The following is a 16,674-nucleotide window of genomic DNA, read 5'->3' on the forward strand; positions in this document are numbered from 1 at the left end:
CGCTCCTTTATAATTTTTTACTTATCAGAATGCCAAAGATTATGTATGGACAGGCCAAAACCCTTCACACAGTTAACACTCTTCTCTCTGGCAAACCTTAAAAGGCTTTCTCTATTATTTGAGGACATAGTTTTTACCCATTTCTGCATCAAGAGCCTCTCTGACAATCTCGTGAAATGTACAGACATACTGCAGAAAAATGTATGTATGTAAAATTCTGCATATAATTTAAACCAAAGGTAAAGATGTTGGAGGAAGAAGTCTATTTTGCTTCGAGTCACTTTTTCCTTTGAGAACAAAACTCAAACTGTAATGTATGTAGGTCAACAGGAAAATATGAATCACTGTGTAATTAATTTATAGACAAGTGTTTGGGCAATACCTCTCATTATGCAAAATGCATATATTTGTGTTAAGTCTTTGAATGCAAAAAACTCAAGTGCAGGTGTGTGAAGATTAGAAAGATGTGGCATGACCATCACCTTTTGGGAAAATACAAAAACTTCAAAGCCCAGCAAGAAGAATATTCTGAAAGAGGAAGTATTTACTTAGGTACTCATTACTATCCAGCAGCCAACGGATACGGAAAAAAAAATTACTACCACCTACTCGCTCCTCTCAACTCACACTACCCCTGTCTTAGTACTACAGAACTGCTAACATTGGCAAGCAGAAAAAGCATGTATTCTGAATCCAGACACATGCAAGTTCAAATTCCTACTCTTGATCGTCTCTGATCCTCTGTGCCTCAGTCTTCTCATCAACAAAGTCTGGATACTGCCAGCAAACCTCACAGATGTTGTGTGGATTAAACTGAGATAATACATATCAAACTCGGGGTAGGTGCTCAATAAATGTTAAATTTGTTTTCCTCTTAAATACTTCATAGAAATACTAATGCTAGTAGAAGACATATATTTATATACACATACAAACACATGTATCTGTGTATCTACACGTGGAGAAATATGATTTGAAGTCAGTCATAAACTGCTCAAAAATAAGGAGTTGTAAAGAGCAGCAGACTAGCATTTTAGTCACTAAGTTATCACTAATAAACTTATGATCGCAGGTAAATTACCAAACTTTTCTGGGTTTTGATGTCTTTATTTATAAACTAAAGGGATTGCACTAACCCAAATTCAGTTTCCTCCCCATTTAAAATCCTATGATTCTAATACTAGGGAACACTATATTAAATTAAAATCATTATACGTACTTGAGATCATCTATTACTTTGGCCTGTTCATTCAGTTCTCTGATATCTACTATACGTTTCACAATTTTTCTTCCTCTAAGTTCTCCTGGCTGGCTGCCAGATGCTCCTTGTCTCCGATAATCTACAGTTTCCTGAAAAGTCAAACAGCATATCTGTCGATACCACCCTCAGATTACCCAGCAAATCCATACTATCACAAAATTAACACCTTAAATCAAAGGAAGCATGCAAGAATCAAAGCCAGCTACACTAAGTACGATGATTGGAATTCACCAGCGATTCAAATCCCTTCATTTTCTTAGGCATCTCTTCAGGTGCTACCTACGTTTCCCCATGAGTGAGCTCTGCACGCTTTCAAATGGGAATGGCTAGACTGAGGGGAGCCCATCTCTGGGTCACACAGATACTCTGCAGGAACAGAATAGCGCTGACTTGGGGGCCTCAGGCCTAGGAGGTGATTTACAAGTCGCTGCCCAAAGGTGAGCTTGTGGCCATCTCCACTTACTGAACTTCCATCTGAATTCTAAATGATAAACAGTAACATTAATTTTTACTTTCTTTGCAAGAAAAGAACTATTGCATGGTAAAACGTTTAAAATATTTTTAAAAATTAATACTACAATGAAAGCAGAGAATAAATTTTTTGATTATCAAATAAAATTTGATATTATACAATGTATTGATCTAAACATCTATTTTTAATATGTGCACTTGCTTTGTGCGCACTGTTTTTGACATTTCATTTTTAAACATCTTTATTGCGATATAACCCACATACCATAAAATTCACCCATTTACAATGTACAATTCATGTTTTTTTTTTTTTGATAACATATATTCACAAAGTTGTGCAACCACCAGCACTTCCTCAGTTTAGAATACTTTCATCACCTTAAAAAGAAATCCCATCCGTATTAGCAGTCACTCCCACTTCTGTCTCTATAGATTTGCATTCATTTTGCTTTTAATGCTAGCACGTTACCTATAGGCTAGGGCAAAAGTTGGCTGACAGTCATTATGACACAGAACTCAAAAGACAATAGCATGAAATGTAGACACAGGGTACTGCCACTCCTTTGCCTTCCTCCATAAATAGCAACTATAATGTAATCATTGAGTATTAATAATACCTCTGTCTCAGGTTAAAACCCAGTCCTGAAAAGCTTTCAGTGAGTTTACTTACAGTATGGATAGTGGGAGACATAGTATCAACTTCATCCTCATCTGAGAGGTCAGCTATGTTCACGGAGTTTAGGTCAGCAATGTCATCTACGTCCTCCTCTCCTGTCAGTGTTGTAAGGGTGTTGCCCAGAGCATTAAGTCTTTTGCCAATATTAGGATCCATGTGGACATCAATCCCACACATCTTCCACAATACATTGAGTGTCCAGGTTCCAGCACTACTACTTTCTGTTTAAATTAAAAAAGCAGCATTTTTATTAAGTCCTGAGTATAGAAATTTAAATAATTCTGTCTTTAAGACAGAGATGGATTGACACAGTGGCTGCAACAATGGGCTCATGCATAGTAACAACTGTGAGGATGGTGCAGGACTGGGCAGTAATTCGTTCTGTTGTGCACAGAGTCACTATGAGTCGGAACTGACTCGAGGGCACCTAACAACATCTTTAAGAAATGCAATAGACGATGGCCACATATAATAACTAATGTCTCTCACAGCTAGATCCAGGGACATGTCAGAATATGGGACTGGTTTCAGCGTGATGTAGTGTGCATCTATTGTTTCCTTTGTACAGCACCCTTCTTTTCTCCTGTGAAATGTGGATTCCTTCCCAAACTTCAAAGCTGATCCATCCTCCCACAGCTAAAGTAGGAATTGCCATGACCCCAACTCATTAGCCATAATTAATTAGAGAATTGGTCCAGGTGAGGATCAAAGCTGGAAAAATAAGAGTCTTTCCCTGAACTTAAGATCTGTCCCTCTTTGGTGATGGAGGGTGGAGTAAGGAAGGCTCATGAGCTATCGGCAGGCATGCTTCCTGCTATGTGTTAAGGGGGTCAGAAAAAATGAAGCAGCCACAGAGAGGAGGAGAGACAAGAGCTGTAAAGAGTCCTGGTGACAACTGAGATCTAGTTAGTTCCTAAGGGACCCTGAACTGATGTAGCTCCTTCTCTTGACTACTATTCCTATATTTAAGCATGATCCTGAAATATCCTTTACATATGCTCTTCCTTTTGCTTAAGCTAGTTTGAGTGGGTTGTTGTCACTCATAAACAAAAGTTCTGACAAAGATTTTCGTGGAACCTCTTCCCCACTACCTATGTTTGCCCCACTCATCCCCCTTTCCTTCTAATATTGCTGCTGGAAAGCTCCTTGACTTTTTCATTTCTCTGTCAGTGGGCCTGTAGACTTGATGTTTGCTGAGATAACTTACACAGGATAAGCACCGTCGCTAAGCTTGGGAAAGATAAGAGGAAATAGAAAGAAGAGACAGGGAATCTATTAACCTTACTCAGCTTCTCAACATCTTACCACAAAAATCAAACCTGTTGCTGTCAAGTCAATTTCAACTCACGTGACTCCATGTGTTACAAAGTAGAAATGTGCTCCACTGGGTTTTCTTGGCTATAATCTTTATGGAAGGAAATCGCTAGACCTTTCTTCCACAGCGCTGCTGAGTGGGTTTGATCCACCAACCTTTAGGTCGGTGGACAAGTACAAACTATTTGCGCCACCCAGGGACCTTACTAAACATCTTAAAAAAACATCTTAAGAGTACTTAAATGTCTCCCTTTCACTTACCCTGCCCAATTTTATACCAAGTGAGATAATAAAAATTTATGTTGTGCTACCATCTAGTTAAGACACATTACTATTTCTGTGGTTATCTTCTAGGGTTCTCCACTCCTCAATCCTTGAAGCTGTCCCTTTGATATTGTTATCACCTGTGCTGTAGCTCAAAAAAACATTCAATGGCTTCCCACTGCCCACCAAATCAAGTCAAAACTCTGTATTTTGGCATTTAAGATTTTTCCCATATTATTTTTCACACAACTCTGTTCCAACCAAATTGGACAACTTAGACTAGACACTGTATTTTGACATTATGTTTGATATTATTCTCTCTGCCCTGTCTCTCCCAGTTTTAGGTTAAGAAACATACTACCCATCCTTCAAACCCCTGCTCATTTTTCCATGATGATGTCTCTGATGCCAGTACCCTCCCATGTTTGGAAAATTTCTCCCCCTCCTGCAAATTTCAATAGGATTTGGCATTTTATATTTTATTATAGTTTTCACTTATTCCACTGCAATTTTGCTACATGTGCCTTAACTACATTATCAGAACTTAAATTTATTGGTAGAAAATTTCTTACTCATCTTCTTCCTTCCTAAAACATTCAGTCCTATAACTGTTGAGTAAATAAAAAGTTCAAATACTACTACACAATAGTTCTAAAAAATACAGAACACTAGAATTAGCTTAAATAAAAGATTCTTATACCATTAAAATAAGGGCAGAATTCTGACATATGTCGCCAAAGTAATACTGTGTGTGAATTTACCAGCTGCTGCTTGTCCTGTTGTCCTTGAACATACTTCATAGGTACCATCTGGAACCACACCTGCACAAAAATCACACAAAAGTAGTTTTTAATAAAAATACACTGTGATTAAATATTGCACTCCAATTTTTTCACCCCAAGTTTATTACCTAATCACAAATAGAATCACTAGCTTCTCTAGGTCTCAGTTCCTAACAGACAAAATGAAAGGGCTACCTTAGCTGACTCCTAAAATCTATTCCACATCTCAAAATATCTTACTCTATGATACTAACAACTGAACTGCAGTTTCATCTTTACATTCTGCATGTGATTTACTTACCTAAGTGACAATACCTGGCCAATTCTAAACCTCTAGTTGCCTTCCCACCAGCATCCAGGATGCTATGACAACTGCTACCATGAGTGGATGACACTTAGAGAATACAAATGATTTAAAAATGACTTCTGAATAACTAAGAACTGCCACATTAGGTCACAGCCATGATTCATCATTCCTGTCTTCTTTGACAATGAACATTTTATGGGAGAAAATGATTGATGGCCATGGTGTCAATCTCATAAGGTCAGGGAACTATCCTCAGAACATATCTGACTTTAACTGAAACATTTACTACCACTTAATTTTAGTTTAACAACTTCAGCTTTAAAAAAGGTTAATTAAATTCAATTTTAAACAGTAAAGGACATACTGTCCTTGCAACAACTTTTAAACAAAGTAAAGTCTAAAGACAGAATTAAGACCCTTTCTTAGTAAGGTTTCAAACTGGTTTGTTCCATTTCGACCCCCTGCTGACAATTTGCACTGCCATCCCAGATATGCTGAGTCAGACTCTGTAGTTTAACAAAACCCCTAGGTGATTCTTATGTGTAGCTGGGGATCTTGTTAAAATGTAGATTCTATCTTACGTGTACAGGAGCATCACCTGGGAGTCTAGTTAAAGTGTAGATCCTATCTTATTTATAACTAAGAATCACCTGGGGATCTTGCTAAAATGCAGATTATGATTCAGTATATCTGGGGTAGCAATGCAAATTCTTAGCAGAGGGTCAAACCTGACTGAGGTTTGAAGCCCTGTTTCTTAGTAATCCTTAATTGAAACCAAATAACAATATGAACCTGATAGTATACATATCTTAAATTAAATGTCCTTTTTGTAATTCACTCTGAATCCTAAATCGGTATTCAAATATTATTCAAATTTGAGTTTTCATTGTCTAAGTACTATGGTATTAAATTCCTGTCTTTCCTTATTTTCAAAATAGGAAAATCCCTCCAACTTAAAAACACTACAATTTTATTTTAGGAGGAAAGGTCCATTTGTTATTAAGTCAAGATTTCTATTACGTAGCTTTTTAAGAGATACACAATAACTTTAAAATCCAAGTGATATTTTTGAACTAACTGGTATCTGTGCCTCAGGTGAAGACTGTAAATAAAGAAAGAACCAGACCTGGTTATGGGGCAAAAGATTTACTTTTATAGACATAATTACAAATCATAATAAAAAAAAAACCCTACATTTCCCTATCAAATTAAAAAATTCTAGAATGAGCAGAAAACTTTGAAATACGAGTAACACAACTGAAGCCAAATGAAAGGAAGAACTATTAAATAAAAACATGGCAGAAAACTTTTAGTACTTCCTCTCTCAAAAAGTGGCAGAGAATAAAAACCAATTTGCCCATTGTATAATTTGGAAATTCAATAATGTCAATAAAACAGCTACTCTGCTCACCTACTTTGTGAGCCTCCCCCACAAGAACCCAAAGCAATAAACATGACACAAAAAAGTCAGTGCCTTCCAAAACCCAAAATATCTTATTCTGGTTAATATCATCAGCAAGTTAGTGCTCTACTTTGTTGGTAGAATATATACTGAGATGGCGAGTTATTATTTGTTCATATTTTTTATATATCCTTTTGATTTAGAGTCACAGGTAAAGACTCAAAAATTACCTAATATTAGGTAATTACGCATTTTCCTTTTAAAGTAAACTGTTAAGGAAATATAGTATAGTTTCATGCTTCAAAATATATTTTAATAAATACAATGACAATAAAGATGTCATCTTAAAAAAATCAGGTTTTAATTCATTTTTGCCTTGTATTAAGAAAAAAACGCAAAAACAAAATACATAAATAAGTTACAGTGACTTCTTTGACCATATCTAACACAACTGGGTAAGGCGATAATTTGTAAAGGTCTTCTGATAAAGGCTCTTTTTGGACATTAGGCATGAGTAATTTTAATCCCACTGTTCTTAGTAATCTAAGTATTTCAAAGAAATTCTAGTATTTTATCTATGAAAAATATAAATGTAAGGCATACAAAACCAATAATTTCACCTAAGTTTTAGCTGACACTGAATGCTAAAACTTCAATTTTTGACATAATAATAATGGAAAGCTTTCCCATTTCTCAAAGGAAACCTGAACTGGGGGGAAAAAAAAGAATCCTTCTAATGGAGAAGAAAAAAAAGATAGTATAAACAATGGCATATCACCACCTAAAAAGTAATTAAGTGTTAATTTTGGTTTACAAGATAGGCAAAGGAATTTTAGTTCACAGCCTTTTAATTCCTCAAATATAAATTTCCTTTATTATTAGGATTAATGATACTTTATCAATTCCACCATATTATTAAAAATATTAAAATAAATAAAACTCCCTATTCTTTCCAAACCGCATATAGTTTTAGTTATTACTAACTTGGAGTATTATGGAATTGGAGGGATTCCCCCAAGTTACACTCTGTATTCCTACAAATTTGGAGATGTAAATTTAATGTTAAAATCAATTAGGGATGGAGCTCCTGATCCTTGTTATTTATAACCTGTTTTATATTATGTGATGAGCTGAATCTTTATACACTTATCACCTTCTTTCATGATCCCCACAGAACAAAGACGTTTTATTGATCATTCATGGATCAACTGTAGCAAAAATCAGAGACTGAGCAAACCTTCCAACATTCTACCATCAAAAAGAATGCCTTACTTAGTTTGTGCCACATTAGTTATCCAAAGCACTGAAAGCTGTGGTTTTTCACAAATATATTTTGATATCTCTAACTAGAAATAGCCTTTTCTTTCACAAAATCTAAAAAATTCCTATAATTGAACATTCTTTAGTTTTATAAATGAAGGTTTTTTTTTTTTTTTAATTCTAAACCTCATACAGAAAATAAAAGATACTCACAGGCATTCATCACTAGATCCCCACGAATTTCTGGTTTCCAGTCATCCCACGATGTCTCAAAGCCATCAGCAAAACGTATACAGAAGTTTTTGAAATGTCCTTTACTGACCAGAGACTCCGAGGAGCAGGCAGTAATGAGAGTACTCTCAATGGTCAACACTAAGGCTGAACCGGTGTCCAGGTCTCCAGTGTGATTAGACTGCAAAACACAGTCCAGAAATAAGACAAAAAGCGAGGATATTTTAACCTGAAAGACCTCACAGATTTACAGTAACAAAAACCTATAAAGGGCCAAGCCTAGAAATCTTCATTAAAAATGCGGCTAAGATACCTTCTTCAAAACATTACTCAAGTGAAATGCATTTGCCACACATTTTTTTCTCCTGTAAAGGGCTAATTTTATCTCAAGCCCATGTTTCAGTCATGAGCACTCACTATGACACACGCCTCTGGTATGTATAACTTTTGAGCCCTGACCATCATGCCCTTAAAAACTACCACCATTTTTCAATTCCTGAAACACAAACATGCCATAGGTTTTTTTTTTTTTAATACTGTCTGCAAACAAAACACTAAACATAAACTCATTCAACAACTGGTTACAGATTTTCTAGCTAAAACAGAGATCTCTGTATTTTAGGTTATAATTGATACTTCTTGGCCTGATGGGCTCATAGCCTTTTCTTTCTCATACACATGCAAATATATGTTCCTGAGATTTGGTCCTAAATTATGAAGAGAAAGTTCTTGCATTATCCAGCTGTACACATAGCTTTTTTTTTACACATAGCTTGGAAGTTTCATTACCATTAAATGTGGTTAAGCGCTTGGCTGCTCACCAAGAGGTCAGTGGTTCGAACACACCAACCGCTCCGCGGGAGAAAGATATGGCAGTCTGCTTCCATAAAGATTTACACATAGCCTTGGAAACCCTCTGGGGCAGTTCTACAGGGTCACTAGGAGTTAGAATTGACTTCATGGCAATGAGTTTGGTTTTTCTGGTTATTATACGTGAGGTTATTAAAGACTGTTAAGTAGTACTCTTAAATGTTCTTTTGCTTCCATTTTATAAATAAGTCTATGCCAAGGACTTTTTTGTTATCAAACAGTAAACAGTTATCAAACTTTGAAAAATAAGCTTCTTAGTTGCCAAGGTAAGAATTAAGAGTTATCAAACGGTATCAATCTTATCACTGTTTTTAGGGTACATCAGAGTGCTTCAGAGAAAAATCTCAGGGATTCTGATTTACAATGTTGTGGATGAGTAATGGTTGACGCAGTTCATTCTTTCTTGCTATTTACTGAACTCAAGTTATAAACTAGTCTCCTGAAAAATCTTTTCATGTACTATATACATAGAAATGGCTGGTAGAAATACCTGGCTCTTAATTCTCGAATATGACTTGATTTTTAATTTTTTTTTTTTTTACCTGTGCAGTATTGGTGATAGGCAGGCAAATTCCCAGATCATTCACAGTGAGCTGGAGGAAGAGAGTCCCAAAGGCCTGGGCTGATGTTTGCTGGATACCAGGCAGCATATCTACGACTTCCTTTGTTGCCATATGAATATCCTTATGTAAGGCCATGCGTTGTTCATTCCAATTGTCATAGGCAGCCTTATAATTCAGCCAAAACAGCACGGCTTTTGATATTTAAGGCAGGGTAGAAAGAACACTAAAATCAATACTGTAAGACTAATAGAAATTACTCCCAGAGGACTGTAGAATTAGAATTAGAAAAGATCTAAGAGGAGCTAGTTAACTTGATGGGAAAAAAAAAAAAAAAAAAGTAGGCGACTGCATACTGGCAGAAGGAAGAAGAAACTTTTTCCTTTCCTTCCACAATTTGTTGAATGCCTGGGATGGGATAACAAACACAGACACCATCCCTGACCTCATGAAACCTTTTTTTTTTCTCTCCTTCACAGAATTTACTGTTATTTATTGTTATAAATTCTTGAAGGAGAGGTGCTTATGCTAGGAGTATGTATTAGAGAGATTTGATTTAGAGAGAGAGGTCATATAAGAATTTCCTGAGAAAAAATACCTGAGTTAAGTCTGAACAAAGAGAAGAATTCACTAGGTTGGGAGGCTGAAAGGCTGCATAAGCAAAGAGCACTTAAGACAGTGCTGTGTTGGGGACTGCTGTGGTTAAGTGCCATCAAGTGGATTCTGACTCATAGCAACCCCATAATCTTTATAGGACAAGATCACGAGGTTTTTCTCTGGGGGAGTATTTAACCACTGCATCTCCAGGGCTTCTTATAGTGGAGCTGGTGGTATGACATAAGCTGAAGGGGGAAGTAAGTGGGGCCAGACCTTGTAGGGCCCTACAGGCCGCAACTAAGAGCTCTGGGAATCAGTTAGTTTTTTGTTTTTGTATTTTTGGGAAGGTTGTGACAGTGATAGCAGATTTGGCTGCGCTGTGGGAAGCAGACAGGATGGGGATTAAGAGGCACGAAAGGAAGCTACTGGCAAGTGCTTGTGAGAAATGATGATACATTTGGATGTCAAGATGTTGATGACTGAAAGAGAGAGATGTGGAGAGGCCTAAAAGATGTTTACCTGTTAATATCATGTCCTGACAGACTGAATACAGGGAGAAAGGGAAATTTCAAGGATGACACCTAGTTTTTGGCTTAGTAAGCAGAGAGAAGGTGGTACCATTTATAAGTTTCATTTTAGACACGCTGAGTTTAAGGAGCTTTTTCATGATCCAAGTGGAGACATCAGATAAGCAGTTGGAAACTGTAGCCTTGAGTCACAGCCGTATATGCTGTAAGTGAAGCTCTGGGCATGAGTAAGACTGCGTAGGGAGAGACTATGGTGCGGAGGTCACAAACTAGAGGGAGTTCTGGCCCCAGATCTGTTTTGTTAAGTCCACAGAAGGATTTTTTTCCCAATGGTTTGATTGCCCTTTTAGGTAGGGCATGCACTTCCCAATATAGCATAGCCTAACCCTGGTGGCACAGTGGTTAACAGCTTGGCTGCTAACTGAAAGGTCAGTGGTTCGAACCCACCAGCCATTCCACAGGAGAAACATATGACAGTCTGCTTCAGTAAAGATTAAAGCCCTGGAAACCCTATGGAGCAGTTCTATCCTGTCCTATAAAGTCACTATGAGTCAAAATTGACTCAACATCAACAGTTTTTTTGTTTGTTTGTTTCTATCACTCCCTTGTATGTGTGACTCATGTAGACATCTGAGTTTGTTCCTGAGAACAATACCTTAAGGAAAACGTTCATTTAATGTTAGACTATAGAAAGAGAAGCCTAAGAAAGAGATAGAGGGGTCAGGGATATAGGAGGAAAAGTAAGAAAGTATTATGTCATGGATGCCAAGAGTAGAAAGTACTTTAAGGAGTTGTTGAAAGTTGATAAAAGGTCACCAGGATGAGAAATCAAAAAATGTGCACAGGATTTAGCAATACAACAAAACTTATTATCTATAACATTTCCCCTAATTTACTTTTAATAAAATGATCCATATCTAAACATATACAGAGTTTTCATTCCCACCTTTGCTCAGTCATCATGGATTCACATCAATAGACCCCCTTTTATGAAGAAGTCCTTGGGTGGTACAAACGGTTAATGTGCTTGGCTGCTCACTGAAAGGCTGGAAGTCCCGGTCCACCCAGAGGTGCCTCCGAAGAAAAGCCTGGTGGTCTACCCAAAAAAAGCAGCCATGGAAAACCTTATGGAGCACAAGGTTGCCATGAGTTGGAATCGACTCAACGGCCAACTAGTTACTGGTTATAAAAGGAGAACCTTAAAAAGGTGATAAAGATGGAGGGGCCAGAAAGGTAGAAGGAAAAGCAAGAAGGTGTTGTGTCATGGAAGCCGGGAGTAGAAAGTACTCTAAGGAGTTCTTGAAAGCTAATGAAAGGTCAGTAAGATAAGGAGTGAAAAAATATGCACTTGATTTAGCAATACAACATAATGTTATCCATAACATTTGCTAAAAGGGCAATATTCTAACAATCTTATCATCAGCCTATGTCCACTTCCCTTTAAATCTTAAGTGGCTTCCTAAATGGCTCATTACTTCTAAGTAAAATTCAAACATATTTGCCCAATTAATTAGACCTTTTCTACCTGCTCAGACTTATTTCCAATTATTTTCTTTTATGAAAGCTGTTACTACATTTTCTTAGGCCCCTGTGCTCATGTACCTTCATTCATTGATATTCTCTCTCTCATTTGGCAGATATTTATTTAGTTCTTTCTATATGCCCGGGGCTATTCTAGGCTATTACAAAGGTAAGTGAGAGAAGCTTTATTTCCTCATTTCTCTAGTGAACTCCTAACTTCACATTTTATCTCAAGTATAATTTCCTCCTGTAAGTTAGAGGCTCCCAGGGCTCCTGGAACATACACCTCTAAACTAACTCCACTCTGTATTTTACTTTATCTGTTTCCAAATGGACTTAAGAGTTCCTTAAAGATAGGGACTTTCTTTTTTATCTTTGTATCTATTTCTAGATGGTACATAATAAATGTTTATAGCATGAATGAGTAAACACGGTGGCAAAACACAAATGCGTCCATTAGTTTCCCAAACCAAAAGACTCAGCATTACAATGAAAACTCTGAATCAGACACTCCTGTGTATCCACTTAGAAAGCAAAATAACTATAGATGATTTTTACCCAGCATTACCAAAGAATTTCTAAACCCTAGAAGACAGTAATGGCGGACTTGCTCTCACCTCTGTCAAAGGCTACAGGCTGTGCGTAAACAATCGGTCTGTTCAAAGTAATAAGCACAGCTTCCCTGTCTGAAGAACCACTGATTTCTTCTCGGAGAGCATTTCTTAATCCAATTCTGGTTTTAAAATAGGCAACTTGATGAAAATCAGAACCAGCTTCCTCGTAAACCTAAAATAAAATTTAAAGCTCAATAAAATCAAATAATGGAAAATATATTTTAAGTATTACTTATTACAAAAAAATTTTAACATCATTAATAGTATGGTTCCCAAAAAGAACTAAACTACATTTTTCTCAATTTTATTTGTCAATGATACATTCTTTATACTCTGTACCACATGCACCTGAAATTAAAATACACTGTGCAGAGCCATACAAGAAGTAAATTATGAAATCGTAGATAAAATTCATATGAAAGCTAGGGTGAGGTTCATAGTCTGAATGGCAATGTATTATTAAATACTTCAAAATAATCAAATTCTCCTTCATTCCCTCAAAATGTGTTTCTATTTAAAAAAAAAATGTTTTTCTAGAGAGGACAAGAAATTTTTGTTCATTTTTCCCCACAAACTACAGATATTCATATCTGAAAGTGTGACTCGCATTCTTTTACTTGGTTCTTCAAATCAAAGAAGGTTTCAGAAAAGGTTAAACCTACAAAACAATTTTTAACAAAGTAAAAACAAAATGAAATAAAACAAATAAGAAGAAAAGAAAAAGAAAACCTGATGAGCTGTGAAATTTAATTTTTATAAAATAGAGAATCTGACTAACTGCTGACTATTGTTTTGATTTTATATGCTTTAACATCATGGTACGCAAAACTTGCCGATATTCTACAGAGCAGCTAATAAACTTAATAACATTTTAAGAACTGACCAATGTTAGTACAGGCATTGAAATAAAAAAGTAATATTTGAAAAAATACAAGGAAATATTTATGACAATACTGGATTAAATTTCACATGATTGCATTTCCACTGCACTATAAAAAAAAAAAAATTTTTTTTTTTTTTATAACAATACACTGCCACAATGCTCAGTGGAATGCCACCATAAAATTGTAAATGCCTTCTTTCGTGAGTTTTTACTAGAACTTACAATCAGAAATTTTAAGAACTTAGACTAAACACTTCTTTAAATATAGTAATTACATAAGGTAGTTCAAATTGATGTGCAAAAATTAAAAGCCATAGTCCTACTAATATCAGTATATTCTGGACTCACCTGATGTTTGACAATTTGTCCTAATGCCAGATTTAAATCTACCTGGCATTTACCAAATAGTTTCAGATAGCTGCTACTTCCTGGTGAAGCTTTGGTTTGAAGTCGGTTTGAAAGTTCTAGTTCAATCAAGCCAGTTTCAAACCTCACAGCTCTCATTGATGGTGTAGTGGCTGTTACTTGAATACCCTAGAAGATTACATGTTAGGAGGAAAAGGAGTATCTTAAGTCAACAATGTACCATCCATTCAAATGCAATCTTTCAATATACAATAAATAAAATAGTCACGTTTCAAAACAGGTATAGGGTATATGTCTAATGAGCTGATAAAACTGGCAACATTCTCATATTAGGTAGGGGCTTAAATTTCATTTAACTATTTTGTATTTAATATGTAGAACGTTCACAAGTTAAATACATTAATTACGGTTAAATATCTATTTGGTAAGGATCATTTTTCTTTTTAAGAAGAATATTACAGTTTCTATCAAGATATTTTTAATTGGAAAAGTGTACAAAAAAAATTCTTGCAGAACAATTTATAACAGCAATAAATTTTAAAAAATTGAAATGTTTGCCAGAAGGGGACGGGTTAAACAAATTACTAGAACTGTATAATACAGCTGTACTAAAGATAAAGTCAATCTAAAAGGTCTGACATGAAAAAAGTATCCAAGAATTTAAAAAACACATAAAATATGCATATATAAAAATGAGCAGAAAAAAATCTTGGACACTCAACCAGTTGTTAAGGCTTTTCTCTGAGTGGATGTGGTTATACTTCATTTTTATTTTCAGTTTAATATATTTATATATAAGAATTTTCTACAACAAGCACGTATTAACAGAAAATACTTTAAAATATTATTCGTGTTACCTTAAACTGCAAATTCAGTGAATACAGGAGAATTTTAGGTTTATCTCCATCTGCTGTTCCATCATGTTCATTCCATAGAGGAATAGGCTGCTCCCCACCTAGAAAAGGTTAAATAATTGAGAGTTTGGGGCAATTTCTCTAAAAAGAAAAACTATTTTACATATTTGAAAACTCCACATATAATAAGCTATTATTTTATTTTTCCTGACCATTGGCCCAATATTTAACAGGATCTTTGGCCAAGTTACACTTCACTGAAGTAGATACATACATATATATATACACACATGTATAGGGATAATATTCTTCATATACAGACATTTACTAAGAATATTTTAGAAAGACTTAAAACATTATACATATAGTTTATATGATTACACATCTCAGAAAAAATATATCTTATGGGAAAAAGTAAACTGATTTTTTTCAATGAAAAATGTAAACTTTGTCATTTGTATTTAGATGTGCTGAAAACAAAGAAGAATGAAAGAAAATATAACGCTGGGGAAATGGAAAGTAAGGTGTTATGTGCTGATAATAAAGAGTGTGACAGCAAAAATCTGTCCTGTAAATTTGTGAAAAAAAAAGTTTTCACAGGAGGGGTGAGGGAGCTCAAGGAGGTAAAATAAAGTTCCTATCAACAGGACATTTTGTTGCCTAGACAGTGTGGAATTCGAGAACTAATATTCTGACATTTTAATATCCAAATTCTATTTCTACTGCTCTTTCCTTTGATAAGAAAACTTTTCTGCATGCTTATCTTTCAAAAATCCTAACTAAATATTATTATTATTTATGTATGTTGAGTTTAGCATATCCCTGTGAGGTTGTATAGGTAGGATGGGGCATTTTTTCCTACTAGGAACTCTCTCTCTATTTATTTTTCTTTTACCTCATTTGGAAACCCTGGTAGCATAGTGGTTAAGGGCTATGGCTGTTAACCAAAAGGTCAGCAGTTTGAATCCACCAGGTGCTCCTTGGAAACCATATGGGGCAGTTCTACTGTCCCATAGGGTCGCTATGAGTTGGAATCGACTCGATGGCAGTGGGTTTGGTTTGGGTTATCTCAAAAGCACTAAGAAGCAAACAGGTAAAAAGTAGGTTTTGTTTGTGTGTTTTGAGAAATTAATCTTTTATGGGCTTTTGTATTTTAAACTAGGGGACAAAATCTATTCAATTAGTATCATGAAAAAAATATACTTCAGTTTTCTACCAGAATAGAAGAATACAGGAGGAAAGGTACAGAAACAGGCAGAGATAGAAGTTACATCTAAGGTAAGACAGAGAAAATGTACCTACCACAAGTCCACAATCACTCTTATCCAAGCCTGCTTATTCACTAAGTGTTTGCTGAATACGATTAAGCAGCTATGCTGTTTGGTGACCTAAATGTTCATTTTTTCTCATTTCTTCAACACACTCCTCACAACAACTACTATAAGTCTTCATCCTTTTCCTCATGCAATTAATTGTTACTTCCTTCTCAGCAAATATATGTGCCTTTCTTTCCCAGTTTCTTGCTACTTTTCCCTACTCAAACTGTTGTACTTCTCTTTCTGAAACGCATTCAACCACCAAAAAGAACTCACTCAAATTACCAGCTCAAATTAGTTCTACAAACATGAAGTCTTCAATGATAACACTACCTAAAAAGTGTTCGGTCACCTTTAAACTTACAGTGCTTGCCTATGCCATTAATTTATACTTTGTTTAAAGGTCTAGATTATTATATGTACAAATATCTGATTTTTCTAATGAAAGTATAAGTCCCCTAAGCCTGAAAATTAAGTTATAATCCATACTTCTTTCAACTTCCTCAACTCCTAGCTAGGAGTCATGTTTTTATAAATTCTCAGCAACTATTTAACAGATTTGAGTCTTTCTTCTTTCATATTTTCAGAGATACAATTT

General features: G+C 35.5%; 1 protein-coding gene across 8 annotated transcripts in view; it reads right to left on the reverse strand.

The window, feature by feature from the left end:
• BLTP1 (bridge-like lipid transfer protein family member 1) overlaps positions 1 to 16,674 on the reverse strand; it is a 237,041-nt gene that overhangs the window by 41,645 nt on the left and 178,722 nt on the right. For 7 of the 8 annotated variants that reach the window (XM_049885396.1, XM_049885390.1, XM_049885394.1 and 4 more), the window contains 9 exons: positions 14,764 to 14,861; positions 13,889 to 14,074; positions 12,661 to 12,829; positions 9,381 to 9,592; positions 7,951 to 8,149; positions 4,748 to 4,807; positions 2,403 to 2,629; positions 1,545 to 1,742; positions 1,220 to 1,350 (listed from right to left, as the gene is read on the reverse strand). In XM_049885396.1, the coding sequence (XP_049741353.1) occupies positions 1,220 to 1,350; positions 1,545 to 1,742; positions 2,403 to 2,629; positions 4,748 to 4,807; positions 7,951 to 8,149; positions 9,381 to 9,592; positions 12,661 to 12,829; positions 13,889 to 14,074; positions 14,764 to 14,861 (1,480 nt within the window). The remainder of the gene's footprint in view (positions 1 to 1,219; positions 1,351 to 1,544; positions 1,743 to 2,402; positions 2,630 to 4,747; positions 4,808 to 7,950; positions 8,150 to 9,380; positions 9,593 to 12,660; positions 12,830 to 13,888; positions 14,075 to 14,763; positions 14,862 to 16,674) is intronic. The other variant, XM_049885395.1, reaches the window with a different exon arrangement.

Source organism: Elephas maximus, chromosome 5 (assembly GCF_024166365.1).
Source record: "Elephas maximus indicus isolate mEleMax1 chromosome 5, mEleMax1 primary haplotype, whole genome shotgun sequence".
Classification (NCBI taxonomy): domain Eukaryota; kingdom Metazoa; phylum Chordata; class Mammalia; order Proboscidea; family Elephantidae; genus Elephas; species Elephas maximus.